General features: G+C 34.4%; 1 protein-coding gene across 2 annotated transcripts in view; it reads right to left on the bottom strand.

Moving 5' to 3' along the window:
• Window positions 1-14514, bottom strand: part of LOC119840272 (RNA pseudouridylate synthase domain-containing protein 2-like) — a 133610-nt gene that overhangs the window by 19485 nt on the left and 99611 nt on the right. For both annotated transcript variants that reach the window (XM_038366814.1, XM_038366806.1), the window contains 3 exons: window positions 8034-8120; window positions 2027-2114; window positions 477-699 (listed from right to left, as the gene is read on the bottom strand). In XM_038366814.1, coding sequence (XP_038222742.1) covers window positions 477-699; window positions 2027-2114; window positions 8034-8120 — 398 coding nt within the window. The remainder of the gene's footprint in view (window positions 1-476; window positions 700-2026; window positions 2115-8033; window positions 8121-14514) is intronic.

Raw genomic sequence — 14514 nt, 5'->3', positions numbered from 1 at the left:
CAGTGAAAAGGTAAGATAAAACCAGACGTGAACACTGAACATAGCGTAGACATGGGCACAGACGCGAAGGATGTCACCAAACGCAAACATCTCGTGGTGACTTGTTTGCTTGCCCAAGCGCGGTGCACTCACATGCTAATCCGGTGCTTTCAATGTCCATACTGAATATTAACAAAATATTTACAGATAGTCGAACTGACTGAAATTGGTGGTAATTCGACTACGAAATTATTTCAGGCAATGTTAGTAAACGAGTTCTAAGTTCCAAATACACCGGTCCATCGTTCCCGTGTGAGTAAAGTGAGAGAAGTTAGGGATGGAGTAGCAGAGGATCTGTTCACGGAGCTAAAAGACAAGTGTAATACGTTCATGTTTTAATCTCAGTGTAGTGACAGATGACGTTCTATATACCGTAAAGCTATCTACAGATTTCGGCATCGCTATGGAGAACAATGATTGTGAAATAGATTAAGTACCTATGGACGACGTTAGCGAGTAGGTCGTTGTGTTTAAGCCTATAGTCCGGATCGACTCTTTCGTAGTTCACCGTGAGGGTGCCAGCCCTGATGCACCTTTCGTATTCGGCGGCCGGGTGCGCCCTGAACTCTCTGGCGAACACGTCTAGTATCTTCTCGCCGACCCATCTCCCTTTCGTGAAAGTGGTAAATGTGAAATAGTAGGGGTACACTTTCCTGAGACCTGCAATTTTAGGATTTTACACTCAGACTTAAAGTATACATACAACCAATAATATATATCTAGATTTCTGTAAAATGTCGAATGATAAGACAGTTTTGCATTAAACTAAAGCATATAAAAATAATGATATAGTTGCAAAACGTGTAACAATATTAAATTACTTGCCGCATTGATAGTTCGTTAGCACAAAAACTTCCCAAGGTTGCAATTTAACTATACCTGAAAACTACAGCAATGCAGTAAGATGATTCGCATCAAGATTGATTAGGCCTCCATTTAGTAGTGGCTTTGAAGAAATTGAAAATTCCCGCCTCGTTAGCATGACTCAGCAGGAATTATAATCCAATTTGTTACTTTTTGTTAAGTGTAGTATATTTTATTGAACAGCTATTGTATTCTCGGTTATGTAACCTCAATGTATTCAAATTAATGCACCTTGAACACAATCAATAGTTTTATTTAGAGGTCCATTGTTACCTACGAGCCGTATTTCGGTTCTACCTTTATCGATTTAAATCTGTATTCCCTTGATTTATAATCTTTTATAATGTCATTTTTTCGCGATCGTAACCGGACGTTATCATGAACTCCCAAACAAAAGATGTGAATGCAATTTAGACGATTCAAAGTTAGATATGTCCAAATGCCATGTAATGTCTGCCATTCGCAGGTGGGTCTGGCATCCGTCCAATGGTGAGGCCCATATTTTATGCTTAATTCGGTTTTACATTTCTGATTCTTCGCTTTATGTGTAAGACAAGGTGCGTCGTAAATTAACAGATATTAAAGATGACATCGCACTCATTTTACAATACTGATGAAATATACTGCTGTTCATATTTCGATTGTATATTGAATAAATAACCGTAGTTAACGTTTTTGTGCATACAGTAGTTTGTGGACATATAAATTATTAAATACTAGCACCGTTTCCAACGGTTTTGCCTATCTATACCACACTCTATATGGTGAAAGAACTTAAGAAATCGGTCCAGTATTTCGTGTAATTAGCAAGTTCAAATAAACAAACTGTTTCAATTTTAAAATATTGGTTATAGGTATGCTTGTAGTGCGAAATTTTTTTTAGATCACTAGTTATTATAAACTAAGTAAGAGTCATAATATTTTTCGATATTATAATAATGTTACGTATATTTTCACGTTTAATATAAATTATATGATAACATTTTCTCATGATCTACTACAATTTATAATTTTTAATATTCTTAGGTAAAAAGGTATCTTCATCTATATTCAAATATTTTCATTTAATTTATATGTGTATACTTTATATTAATCGAAGATTTAATCAATTACCATTACTTACCATTCTCAATATAGTACGACGTTTCGTTGTACCTGTCGTCAGTGAAACCCGGTCTTTTTGCTTTAAGCGCCTTTGTCTCGAGCTTAGCCTGAAACAAACGAGAAAAGTTTTCATTTATTTATCAAAAAAATATTATTTTTTACAAAATTGGTCTAACTGTTATAAGTCAATCTCTCGCTCCACGAATTTCATTTATCCGAATATAAATATGCGTAAGTAACCTAATGATATACATTGCTGGTTTTACCTTTCGCATGCAGAATATTTACAGCACATAACATGTAATGGAATACCACACTCATAAACATCGCGCACAAAATATTCATAAACGACAAAAAGCTATAAAATCAACAAGGAAGCTTTAATTCAAAAGTATCATCCGCGGTATAATCACAAGGAAAAACATCTGCCAAGCTTGACGGAGATTTTAATTTGAAGGTTCCATAAGTTTTGTCCAGTTAAAAGATTTATTTAAAAACAATATTGCAATATTCTCCATAGCTAAATTCAAAGTCACATCCCTGGCTAGTTGTTTTTGATCGTATGTTTTAGAATTCGAGATTAAGTAACGTAAGTAGCGGTCAGTGAATTGATGGGTAGACCGTACAGAGGTATTTTTATTGCGTGCCTCCCTGCTGCATATTTAAAAACCCTTAAAAAGTTGATCTTAGCAGTTATTAAGCCATTTGAAGGGTTTCCAGTAGGTAGCTGATAATTATCTACTGGATGACTGCTAACCAAATGATTAAGTAATATTTTAAGCTCTTATTACGAATACTATAAAATTTTTACACAATTAAGATTAATTATATGTTTATAATTTTATTTCTATAGAAGACATACGTATATTTTTTTATGCAACATGCTAAATTCGCGATAAATTCTAACACGATTTTATTTTAATCAAATATTTCACCCTTAAGGGTATTATGATCCTAGGCTGAACACCTACTTGTCCGTAAAGAAAATAGATCAGTGAAACAGATGTACATCATCTGCCCCATACCCCACTAGGGACACGGCTTCACTTAAGGGTATTATGAGAAGTGCATATCAAAACAAAACATCCCTTTCACCTCAAATAAAACCCAACAGACTATTAAACAAATTTCCGTTTTCATTCAAGCGTCCCGAACTCTAAAAGGGAAAAAAAAGTACAAAAAGTATAGCATATTGAATCGACGTAACATCGGCCGTATTGTTGAGACGGATCGCTTATAAAAACTCCGCTGGGGCGAGATGAGAAAAGTTTTAAAAACGGCACAATCTACGCGTTGTTATGGGCTCTTCACTCGTTGCGATGTACGCGGTTTGACGCGTGCGAACGGCGCTGTTAAAAGGTATTGTTTATACGACTTCAAAAGATGCGGCAGGTTCTCTATTCGACTGTTTATTTACGTGCTCGTTACCTAATAACTTTTTACTGGGTGAATTGCTATTGATGATGCCTTTTTTATTTGAAAGCTGGTGTCTCCCGTTTAAATTGTTTCAGTTTTGCCTGTTTAGTGGCGAGTTATTTTAAGTGTAAAAAATAATTGTTTGTTTTCATTTATCGGGAGCGAATTAATCTTATCAGTTGTGCAGATGAGGACAGATTGTAGTAGAAGTGTGTGTTAAGTATACAGTCGTGTGTGATACACATATATTTATTTTGTTTCTGTGTGGAGAGGAGGGTGTAATAATTTTATGTGGCCGAAAAGGTTCGCATTGTCTTGGAAGCCTTTTGTTTAACTTGCGCGCCATTTCTAATTGAATTATTGATTTTTATACATGTATTTGTATACTCCAGAATACTGTTTTACAAATAGTAACAAGAATACATAAAACACGTAATTTGTTTGATACACCGTTTTTTTAATAAAATACTTTAACTCTGGAAATAACGATCCTTTTTATCCTTTATCGTTAGGTCTCAAGTCTGCTAACTCAGGCTTCAATAGGTCCGCATCAGAACGTATTCACAGAATTGGTAATGTGCTCAGTTTTCAATCAATGGTGTTTCATTGAAACTTAATTGAATCCCAACTAAATTGTCATGGAGCGCTTATCACATGGTAAATGTCCGTTGGCAAAACTAAGAATAAAATTTTCCCATCAAGATACCATTACCATTCGTGTACGAAACTATTACGACAACGATTTAGTTTCTGCGGACTATGTTTTTCTAGCATTATAATTGAATTGAAATAGGCTGTCAATTATACAGTTTCGGTGAGTCTTTATACTTATTCTTATTGTGGGAGTCGAGCATGCTTCGGCACGAATTGGGCCAGCTCGCACCACACCCGGGAAGTACCACACCCCCACAGAAAACCGGCGTGAAATAGTGGCATGCCACTGTGTTTCGTACGGTGAGTGGGGGAGCCGGAGGTCCGTTTCCTTTTCCTCACCCGTCCTAGTCCATTCCTTCTTTCCAGTCGTTAATCCTTTCCTTTTCCCTTACCCCATAAAAGCGGGCAGCGCATTCACAGAGGTACTACCTTTGCCGAATGTTTGGGCGGTGGTGATCGCTTACCATCAGGCGAACCACCAGCTCAGCTGCCCGCTATGACAAAAAAAAAAAAAAAAACTAACATAGTATGCGTAGTCCTCTGATCTAATATTTTAATTGAGTTAATATTTCTTTATGTAATCGTCTTATTTTGTAACTTTTTATCAATCTATCTATTTACCTATCTATCTATCTAATATCAAAGAATCCCTCAAGTATAAAATAACCACCGATTCTAGATAAAATAATTTTACCAAGGCCACACACAAATCCTTACAAATTCCGCCATTGCCTCGTATTCTTATTCCCCTACATCTTCAAAGCGGCTCTATTCAAATGAGAGCAGAATACGTCTCGTAAATTTAAGAAACTCCGCGTTCGAAAAAGATAATGAAAATAAAGTGACCTCGAAATGGTTGAATGGGAGAGACGAGGTACTTTAATTGAATCACCTTTCTGACGCTTTTTCGTATAATTCGCGAGGTTAAAGCTCGATTTGCGCCCAGGTTATCGGTGTATCTTATTGATACTAATCGACTGTGATTTTGTTTTTATGTTGTGTTACAATACCTTGTTATTTCCTTAACTACAGAAGCTAGATTGACGCACGCGTACATTCATACAAGCGACGAAGCATCGGTTTCGGTTCTGTCGTTACACGCACACATACACATTACACGCGTATGTATTATGCTCATAAATACACACAACTTACTAAAAGATCTATTGATTGAACAAAAAAAAGACTTAAATTACAATATCGCTTGGAAAACAATGTGACAAGAAATCAGATGATTGTCCGTATTAGCATGGTCTTTAAAATTTAAATGATTATATTCTTTGAATCATTATAAAACACGCTTGTTGCCATCGACATTTCAAACAATGACATATGCTTTCTCATTGACTTATATCTGCCTTGATGGATAAATTCAATCTAACCCAATAGATGCACAAAACAATTAAATATACAGCGATATTGTTTAAATCAACTAGATAATCCGATCGCATAGCGTTATCGCTATATTAACAATTCTGTTTTTAGCCACAGTCATTATCAGATAATGGTTTATTACGCAACATAAGGTATGTGAGTACAATTCGATTTATTGGCCGTCAACCAAGAGAATCACTACTTTGGCAGCTTGCCGCTGAATGCTGAGGCGAAAGTTTGACATGTCTACCCGTGCCGGAATTAGGGTTGCCAACCGAGAAAACAATATTTTATCAGACAACTGGTCCATATATTTAACTGCAGAACGAGCGAGCTATAATATAGAAAAACCGAAGAAATTATAAAAAAAAATTCATTTTTTTTTGTACAATTGATTGATTTTAACATCCTCGAATAGGTAGGATACAAGCAGGTAAGACTTTTAATATACTATACACTGAATATTTATTAATTTATTAAATCTCTTTGATGTTTTAAGAGTTATTTGTTATTATGACAACCCTAAGTCTCATTCAGAAAGATTTACGATACAAATAAAGTCGGAGCAAGTTAAAAAGTGATCAATAAGAACAGAGGAATTAACAGTGAGACGTGGATTGGAAAATATTGCTATCGCTTCATAAGAACAATTTGAAAATGCAATTATTTTTAGCTTTGTATTTAATATGATATGCAATCATAATGTCTAAGCTAGCCTAAATTAGGGTCGCTGTGATATCTAGATTTAGAGCAACTATAAATAAAATACTAAAAGAAAGGATTGCAATACAAAAAGTATTTTAAAATCGCATTCCGTGTTTCAAACCATATCCATAGAAGTTTCATGTTAATAATCCCTTACTCTTAATTAAATCTAAAACGCATCTAACATTAGAGTCCTTTAAAGTCCCTCCTACACTATTCTGTTGCTATTTTAATTTCGACCTAATCCCTTTCGTTTAAAGTTTATTTACGATCGGACAGTACAATGTAGCGTGACAGAAACTATTCAGGAGTACGCAGTGTTGTTAATGGCTCGTAATACTCGCGCAAATAAAGAATCGAATTCAAAATGAGACACTAATAGTGGCGTGTTTTTGCGTATGTTATGTCTCTAGACAGAGTATATTTTTACTGTCTCAACCTATTGTCATGCGATAAAGATTCAAATTCTACTATTTTATAAAACAATTTCATGCCTTTTTTCAAAGCGCTTGTTTTGCTAACGTTACTTTATTACTTGAAATAATTTCCGTACTTACAATAATACTATGGAGCTGGAATATTTTCAAGTGCATTAAAATATTGTGAAGTCGCAGAGAAATTGGTACTTGAAGCAATTTAGTATTTTTACAAAGCTTGAGTGCTGCTCAAAATAAATTTATTGAAAAATAAAATTTGAAAATGAGAAATAGGTTGCTAATGTATCAGAGCCACTTTCCAGGCATAACTTGTTTTTATACGATTTTAAAATCATAATAATATATGTTAATCCAAAGCATGATCTACGTATTTTCATGGCCATTTATACTACAAGTATACACATCTTGAAGGAAATGAAAAATAACAATTTGTAAAAACAGCAAGTTGTCATGTAAAAATATATTTTTTATATCAGAATAGACTGTATTTTATTCGTGCCACAAAACTTCCAATACCGATCAGGAACGTAATTTTTCGCTGACCGTACACCGCACATTTAGAATCGCTCCAACATTCGCGCGGTTAGCATCAACATAACGTCTCCATTACACTCGTTTACGAAGCGGTATCGGCTTATCGCGGCCCACACGCTCTTTGCGCAATGAATGCATAAGCAATCGGCTTTATCATCATCTTTACTGGAACGGCACACGATAGCACGCGCTATGGGCGCAGTGGTTACTGCTGTTGCTGATTGACTTGGAGCTGCAGGTTCGATGTTTATATTGTTGCTGGTTAATTGGAATTGTTAGGTGAGATTTCGTGCTTATCGATGGAATTCAGGATGGTATTATTTTCATGTTACATACATAATTTTCGTTATATTTTTATACCGATAAAAGGTGTTATATAAGGGAGTCATCATATATATTTCATCTACAAGAACGCCAATTGTTTATTTAGTTTAGTTCAACTATAACCAATAGAACCAATAACAGCTTAACATGTGCACGTATGCATTTGCGTTTAACGCAAGATAAATAAACTATTGTCTTGAAACCTACCATAAAGCAGCGAATTTATTCTACACAATAACCATAAGAAAAAAAAAAGCATTATAAAATACACATAGCGGTCTCAGGACCTATACCAATCTACCAATCGACCAGACGAATGTTCTAATCTAATATATAAAATTCTCGTGTCACAGTTTTCGTTGCCATACTCCTCCGAAACGGCTTGACCGATTCTTATGAAATTTTGTGTGCATATCGGGCATGTTTGAGAATCGGCTAACATCTATTTTTCATACCTCTCAATGATCAGAGTAAGGCAGGACAGCGTTTGCCGGGTGCAGCTAGTAATTACATAAAATTAATATTGAAATAAGTCTGTGCCATACCCGAGCTCCAATAAAACAACAATAATAATAAGTTTACCTTTTTCAAGTCCTTATTAATGTCGGTGTCATCGGCTTTCCGCTTCTCGCAGGAAAGAATACAATTCTTTCCATTGTCCTTTTCGCTCTGTAACAAAGAAATGTACGTGATTAGAGCCAGGAAATTGTCGGGAGTTAGTCGTGCCATGGGTCCATGGCGATTTCAGCATCGATTGCTCGTCGTGTTTGCTTGTTTAGCGACGGCGATGTTATTTATTTACTACAGATTGAGCAATGTAATTGAACGTGCGTGAATATATCGCCTAACATTAATAATAAGACTTCATTTATTTTGGTAGATTGTTAATGACTTTCTGGAACGTTCTATAAAACAAGCTACATAAAATTACGGAAATACGGTGTGTATATTGCATTTCTTTATAAACGTGTGTAAACGTAAGATAGGATCATGCAAGAAACACGCATAGGTATTGAGATTAATGTTAAGATCAGTTAGCTGCGCCGCTAGCTCATCTTCCTAAGGACATTTATTCCCACAATGACAAACCCACAAAACTCCAACCGTGAAACAAATCTACAGCGTTCGCATAAAAATATCATACAAATTTAACATTCTGGATACACGGCAAATAACATTCTACAAAGGCACCGTAAAACTTGCTGAAAATATAGAAAAATAACGCGAGATTTCCAGCCCCGGACCAGTAATCTGTTGGGATTTCCACCGTGTACCGTAATACAATTCCTTGGAACTTTTATTCTTATAAGATTTGACTGAAAAGCATTACATTTTACTCAAGATCCGCTGTAACTTGACTCGAGAGAGTATCTTGATAAACGGAGCTAAAGTTAGATACGTAAGAATTTTTATTTTAACGTCATGTCTGTGTATACATATAAATATCGTGTTCCTCACAAATGAGGGAGTAATTGTGAATTATAAATGGATGTATTTGTGTTCATCACACACACACACACACACATTCAATTACAGACACACATTTATATATAGTATTTCCTTGTGTTTGATTTTATGCGAGTATTATACATTTAGAAATTAAAGACCTTTTTAACGGATTTTAAACGCAATTTATCACTTATATTATTAACCCGACAGTCTGAGTGACTAGCAGTCTCCCCGTGACCACGCTCGCTGTAAAGGGTTCGAAACGTCGGGTTAATAATATAATGAATAAATCGAGTTTAAAATTTTTTAAAGACTTTAATTTCTAAACATTTTTATATATTGTTAGCTATTACCCGCCCGCGATCGCTCGCGCGTTCTAAGGAAATTCAAACGTAATGACATATAATCGTGTAATCGGTAAAAACATCTTATTACAGTGTCTAGCCTGTTTACTACTTCCAGTCAAAAAATTATACCATATTTTTGCTCCGTTGCGCCGTGAAAGAACGACAAACAAAGCAAACACCTTCGCATTTAAAATATTAGTAGGTATTATACTTAGGATAACATAACACATAAAGAATTACAAATACATATAGATTATTCCTAAGAAATTATATGTAGGTAATTTTCATATTTATGCTATTTAAAATATTCGCGTATAATCTGCAGAAAGCCTGTACAAAAATTCCCGTGTCGTTATAATAACAAAATTATTGAAATAAATCCGAGATATTTCATTAGGCCGTTTCACCTGAGCTACTGCATTAATATAGAATGGCATTTATTGCGAGGGAGACGGTGGTCCCCCGAGGCCAAAACTGTGATATGAGCGAAGCGTGTAGCGGCGATGGCAGCGGGCGGGGACGTGGCGAGGTATACTGGGTTGTAAGTGCCCATTAACATTAACTTATGCAATATTGTCTGTCGAAATGATAAGTATTCATTTAATTTTTAGTTTTATAGCATTGAAATGCTTTGTAAATGAGAAATTTTGAAAGAATAGAAAAAAATTTATCACGAGGTCTCGATTGGCCGAGAGGCTAGGCGTTGCTACGGTTTGGCAAAGAAGGCGGGTTCGAATCTCGCCTCGTAATAAAATTTTTTCCATTCTTTCAAAATTTCTCAAGCATTCATTTTTTAAACATTTTTGTTTCTGCTTCACTCGTATTGGTCATATTATATCGTATCGGTCATGTTATACCTATAGCCTACCCTTCTTCGATGAATGAACTATTCGAAATAAAAACAGTTTTGATTTGAACTAGTGTTTCCTAAAATAAGCTCTTTTAACTAAAGAAAACATCGCTTCAGCTTGATATTTATAGAGATAAAAAACTGAAACAGGTTTGTAATATCTCATTTTTATATCAAACATTTATCTTTATTCTACGAAATTGAAAAAGATATAAAAATAATAAATAATATAAAAAATTACACACACAACATATGAACCATTAGCATAGCACACATGTGGTACGTATTACTATTATATTATTATATTATGGTTTACTATGTTTAATACGCTTCCGCTAACCTCGCCACGCCGCTCATCGCTCGTTCCATAACCGTACCCTTATAGGGCAAATCCCGAGATAAATTCCTGTATTCATACCCCAATAATCTTTTGCGTGCGCGTCGGGCGTATTTGCGGCCATGGTCTTGAATCCACTCAGAGAGATAAACATTAGATTGTTTGATGAAAACCTAATATATCAGTAGAAGATTACACAGTGGTTTTATGAAGTCTCTGTACTTTGTTATTAGAATAAAAAGAAAACACATGTCCATGGTAAAATAATTATTATATATAAAATAACTACTACTATAAATACTAAAACGCCTGCAGAGCTAGTCCAAATTTAATTGCGACCACGTGATGAGTAACACTTTTTGAATATAAAAATAAATCATCAAAATCGGTTTCACCCCGTGAACAGTGACGAGGTAACGAACACAAAAACACTATATGAAGTTGATTTGTGAACCTTCTACTTTTTTTAGTCGGTTAATATGCAGCTACAAATCTATAGTATTAAATATTCGTTTTCCAATTGTTTTGGCGCGATATACAGTTTCGTAAGCTTTTCAGGATCAGCGAGAGCGAATGTAAACCTTACTGGTAAATCTATTTAGGAAATATAGTCTCTAATCACTACATGGTATAAAGCAAAATCGCTTCCCGCGTCTGTCCCTATGTCCCTATATATGTCTAAATCTTTAAAACTACACAACGGATTATGATGGGGTTTCTTTAATAGATAAAGAGGGAGGTTTATGTGGATGACAACATCTATTGAACTATTCTGAATTTAACGCGTGCGAAGTCGCGGGCAAAAGATATAGCTCTTGATATAGCAAATAAGTTTTGACAATTCTACCTAGAAATGTACCATTTCTGCATGGCAAAAGCTCACGGGATTTCATTTAATCTTAAACTAAATATAATACAGCAACTTTCGCTCGCGGCTTCGCCCGCGCATACGAAAAAAAACTCTGATGGGAATGAGATGTTCCATCACGGTCTATATCAGTATCTACCCTCAAAATCGAAAAAAAAATCACTCGGTTGAAGACCAAATAAATGAATAAACACACTATTACGATAATAATATTAGTATGGAATATACGAATACTAATTACCATATAAACAGATGACGTCTAATATTTTAAAGGTATTTATTTGTTCACGTTGTTTGACGTGGGTCTGAAACATTTAAGCTGACTGACCGAATGGGTCATATGTATATTTTTTCATGATATCATTATGTGTTGTGAGTTTATTTAATTACAATGCAAAGGACACTGTAATAAATCTTTCAATAGCGATTATTTTAATCATTTTCCCTACTAATACTATAAATACCAAAGTAACATTGTCTGTCTGTTTCTTGCCATAAAAATCTGCATTGTACCACACTTGTACCATTACAAAAATTGTCCGAATTGGTCAGTTTTGTCAGCCGTTCTCGAGTTTTACACTTAGCAACACATTTGGCGATTAATTTTTAATTACATAAATTAAAGATATACCTAAAATAATACCTTTAGATTATAATGGACATGGATATATACAAATCTTATAAATTATATAACACCGCTGTGAAAATACATTAGAATATATAATAACTGTAATCTTATGCCTAGCAGTTTAACATTTAGGGAGAAATTCAAAAGAAACTTTTATATTTTTCACTAAGCTTTCGTAATTTAATTCATTGTTCATTTTACTTTGTAATTTTTCTCAAATTCCATTTATCTTTTCAAATTCCTGTAGGTCTAACTACAGATTAAATAATTACGTCATCAAATAAAAAGTTAAAGCAACGTCTTTATCATGCAAATTTATTCGATCTTAGTTCTTTATAATATGGTCTTTAACTCAGCAAAAATAGAAAGTTAAACCGATAATGATATTATTTGTAATATTGGATAGGTCGAAGCTTACTTATTATTAGTATCTATATATAATAAACGTATGAGTAATAAATCTGTCAAATGCAAGTCGAACTCGGGACATTGAAGGTTAATCTATATTTAAAGAGCAATTGTAAGGAAAATTGGTCACCCATCCAATTTAAGACCGTGATAACCGGTGCTTAACCTCGATTGTTTACATGCAAATCATGTGTTTTTAGCGTTATAGCGACAACAAAAATATATCATGTCTTAAAATTTCAACAGTACCTATCACGATCCACAAGATACATTCTGGCGATAGACTCTTGGACAGACAGAGAGAAGTTGTTGTGATATCGTACCCTCTGAAATAAATCTAAATCCTTTCCTTATTTTACTACCCCTAAAAAAGGGGCAACGCGTAGTGATCGCTTACCGTACGAACAAAAAATACAAAAAAAAAAAAAATTAGAAAATTTCTTTCCTGCCTATTACCGTATTTCCAACAAAAACAGGGAGGCTTTCGTCGCTAAAACAAAACATTCCAGCTACAGAATCTGAGTATTTCAGGCACGCGTATACCAGAGCTGGTAAAATGTGTATAAGTTATTCATAACGAGAATTTTCATCGGATTTAACGTGCTTATTTATGGAGGAACGTCAGCCGACTTAACGGTTTGTTAAAACATATGATTAAAACTCCATTTCCACGTTATTTTGTGTTAAAACACAATTTTTGCAAATGTATGAAAACCATTCAATGTGTCGAATCATTTGATGTCACCAACTCATTAAAATACGGCCTCATCATTACATAGTATAAAACAAGATTAGGATGTATGCTTAAATCATTAAAACTACGCATCGGCTTTGGTGGAGTTTTTTTTTAGTTTATAGTGTTTCAAGATGAAGGTTTATATGTATAATAACACCTATTAAATTACTCCGAATTAATGCGTGCGAAGCCGCGGCAAAAGCTAGTAAATAATATTTTAACAAACCAACTCATACATTCCCGTGCGCGATAAATCAAACAGGAGGAACGAGGGAGCTGTCAAATCAATCCAATGTGAGTGCCAAGGGTGAAGCGTTTGAAATAATAACCCCTTTTAGCGGGTAATTTCACATTGTTTTTAACGCTGGCCTATCGATTCGCACGTTCGTTGATGCCTTGTATTTAGATCAGAATCGGCTGAGGTTTTTTAATGTTTTGGATGCTTACACATTATAAAGGCTCTATTGTGCTCTTACAACATAACACTGCCTCAATTTTATGTTCGTGCATGTGTCATAAACGACCTTTCTTTCTTTCTAAATTCCAAGGCGTGAAATCATAACATAGCATACAAAGAAACAAACATACAGAACAAAAAAAAATTACAAAACAAAAATATATTATGATAATAATACATTTTTATACCAAAATGTGTTTACTCAGTTATTGCTACATTCAAACTAAAAATAACGCAGTTCAAAATAAAAAGTCATTACGGCGTCGAGAACTGCTACGTAGCGCTACGATCGATAGGTGCTACGGCGTGCAGGCCTACGTTGCTACGTGCAACAGATTGATACACTTACGGGCGTAGCGGAAAACGCTATAAAAATTTACATTATGAGATAAATATGATGTGAATTTTTGTACTGTTATTTGATTTGAATGAATTATAAAATGTGCAAATTATAACATGTAATGAGTGGTAAAAGTATATCCCAAAAAATAAACAATACTTGTAGAAAAACTCTCGCCATACCTTTGCTTTACTATAAAAAGTTGTAAGATGTATGTAAGACAAAGTCGGTTATTTATTTATTTAGTCCGTATGTATGGGAATTTTTGTCTTAAGTTGTTACGTTATTTCCAAACCTAAGAACATCATATAGAAATTATATCGATAGATATTAAATATCTTCTATGTTTTAAATATAAAAAATTAACTCGGCCATCATATTAAGACACGATATTAATACAAAAGCAAATTTCCATTAAGTTTTTTGGTAATTTATTATGGATTTTTGCATTTAAATCCATTTAAAAATAATACGATACACATACATGTATCGTAATTGAAATTTAAATGTTTTTTCACAAGCATCGCAACGAAAAATGAACTATTCAAAAAACGCTCGCTTCTTCAACATGCGCTCAGAGCAAAGACCCTTAGGAATAAAAAGGTAGGGAATAGTGCCCCTAGTAATTACGGCACATACCAAC

This window comes from Zerene cesonia, chromosome 1 (genome assembly GCF_012273895.1).
Source record: "Zerene cesonia ecotype Mississippi chromosome 1, Zerene_cesonia_1.1, whole genome shotgun sequence".
Taxonomy (NCBI): Eukaryota; Metazoa; Arthropoda; class Insecta; order Lepidoptera; family Pieridae; genus Zerene; species Zerene cesonia.
Note: the sequence above shows the minus strand (reverse complement) of the source record. Positions and strands in the feature narration are given on the sequence as shown.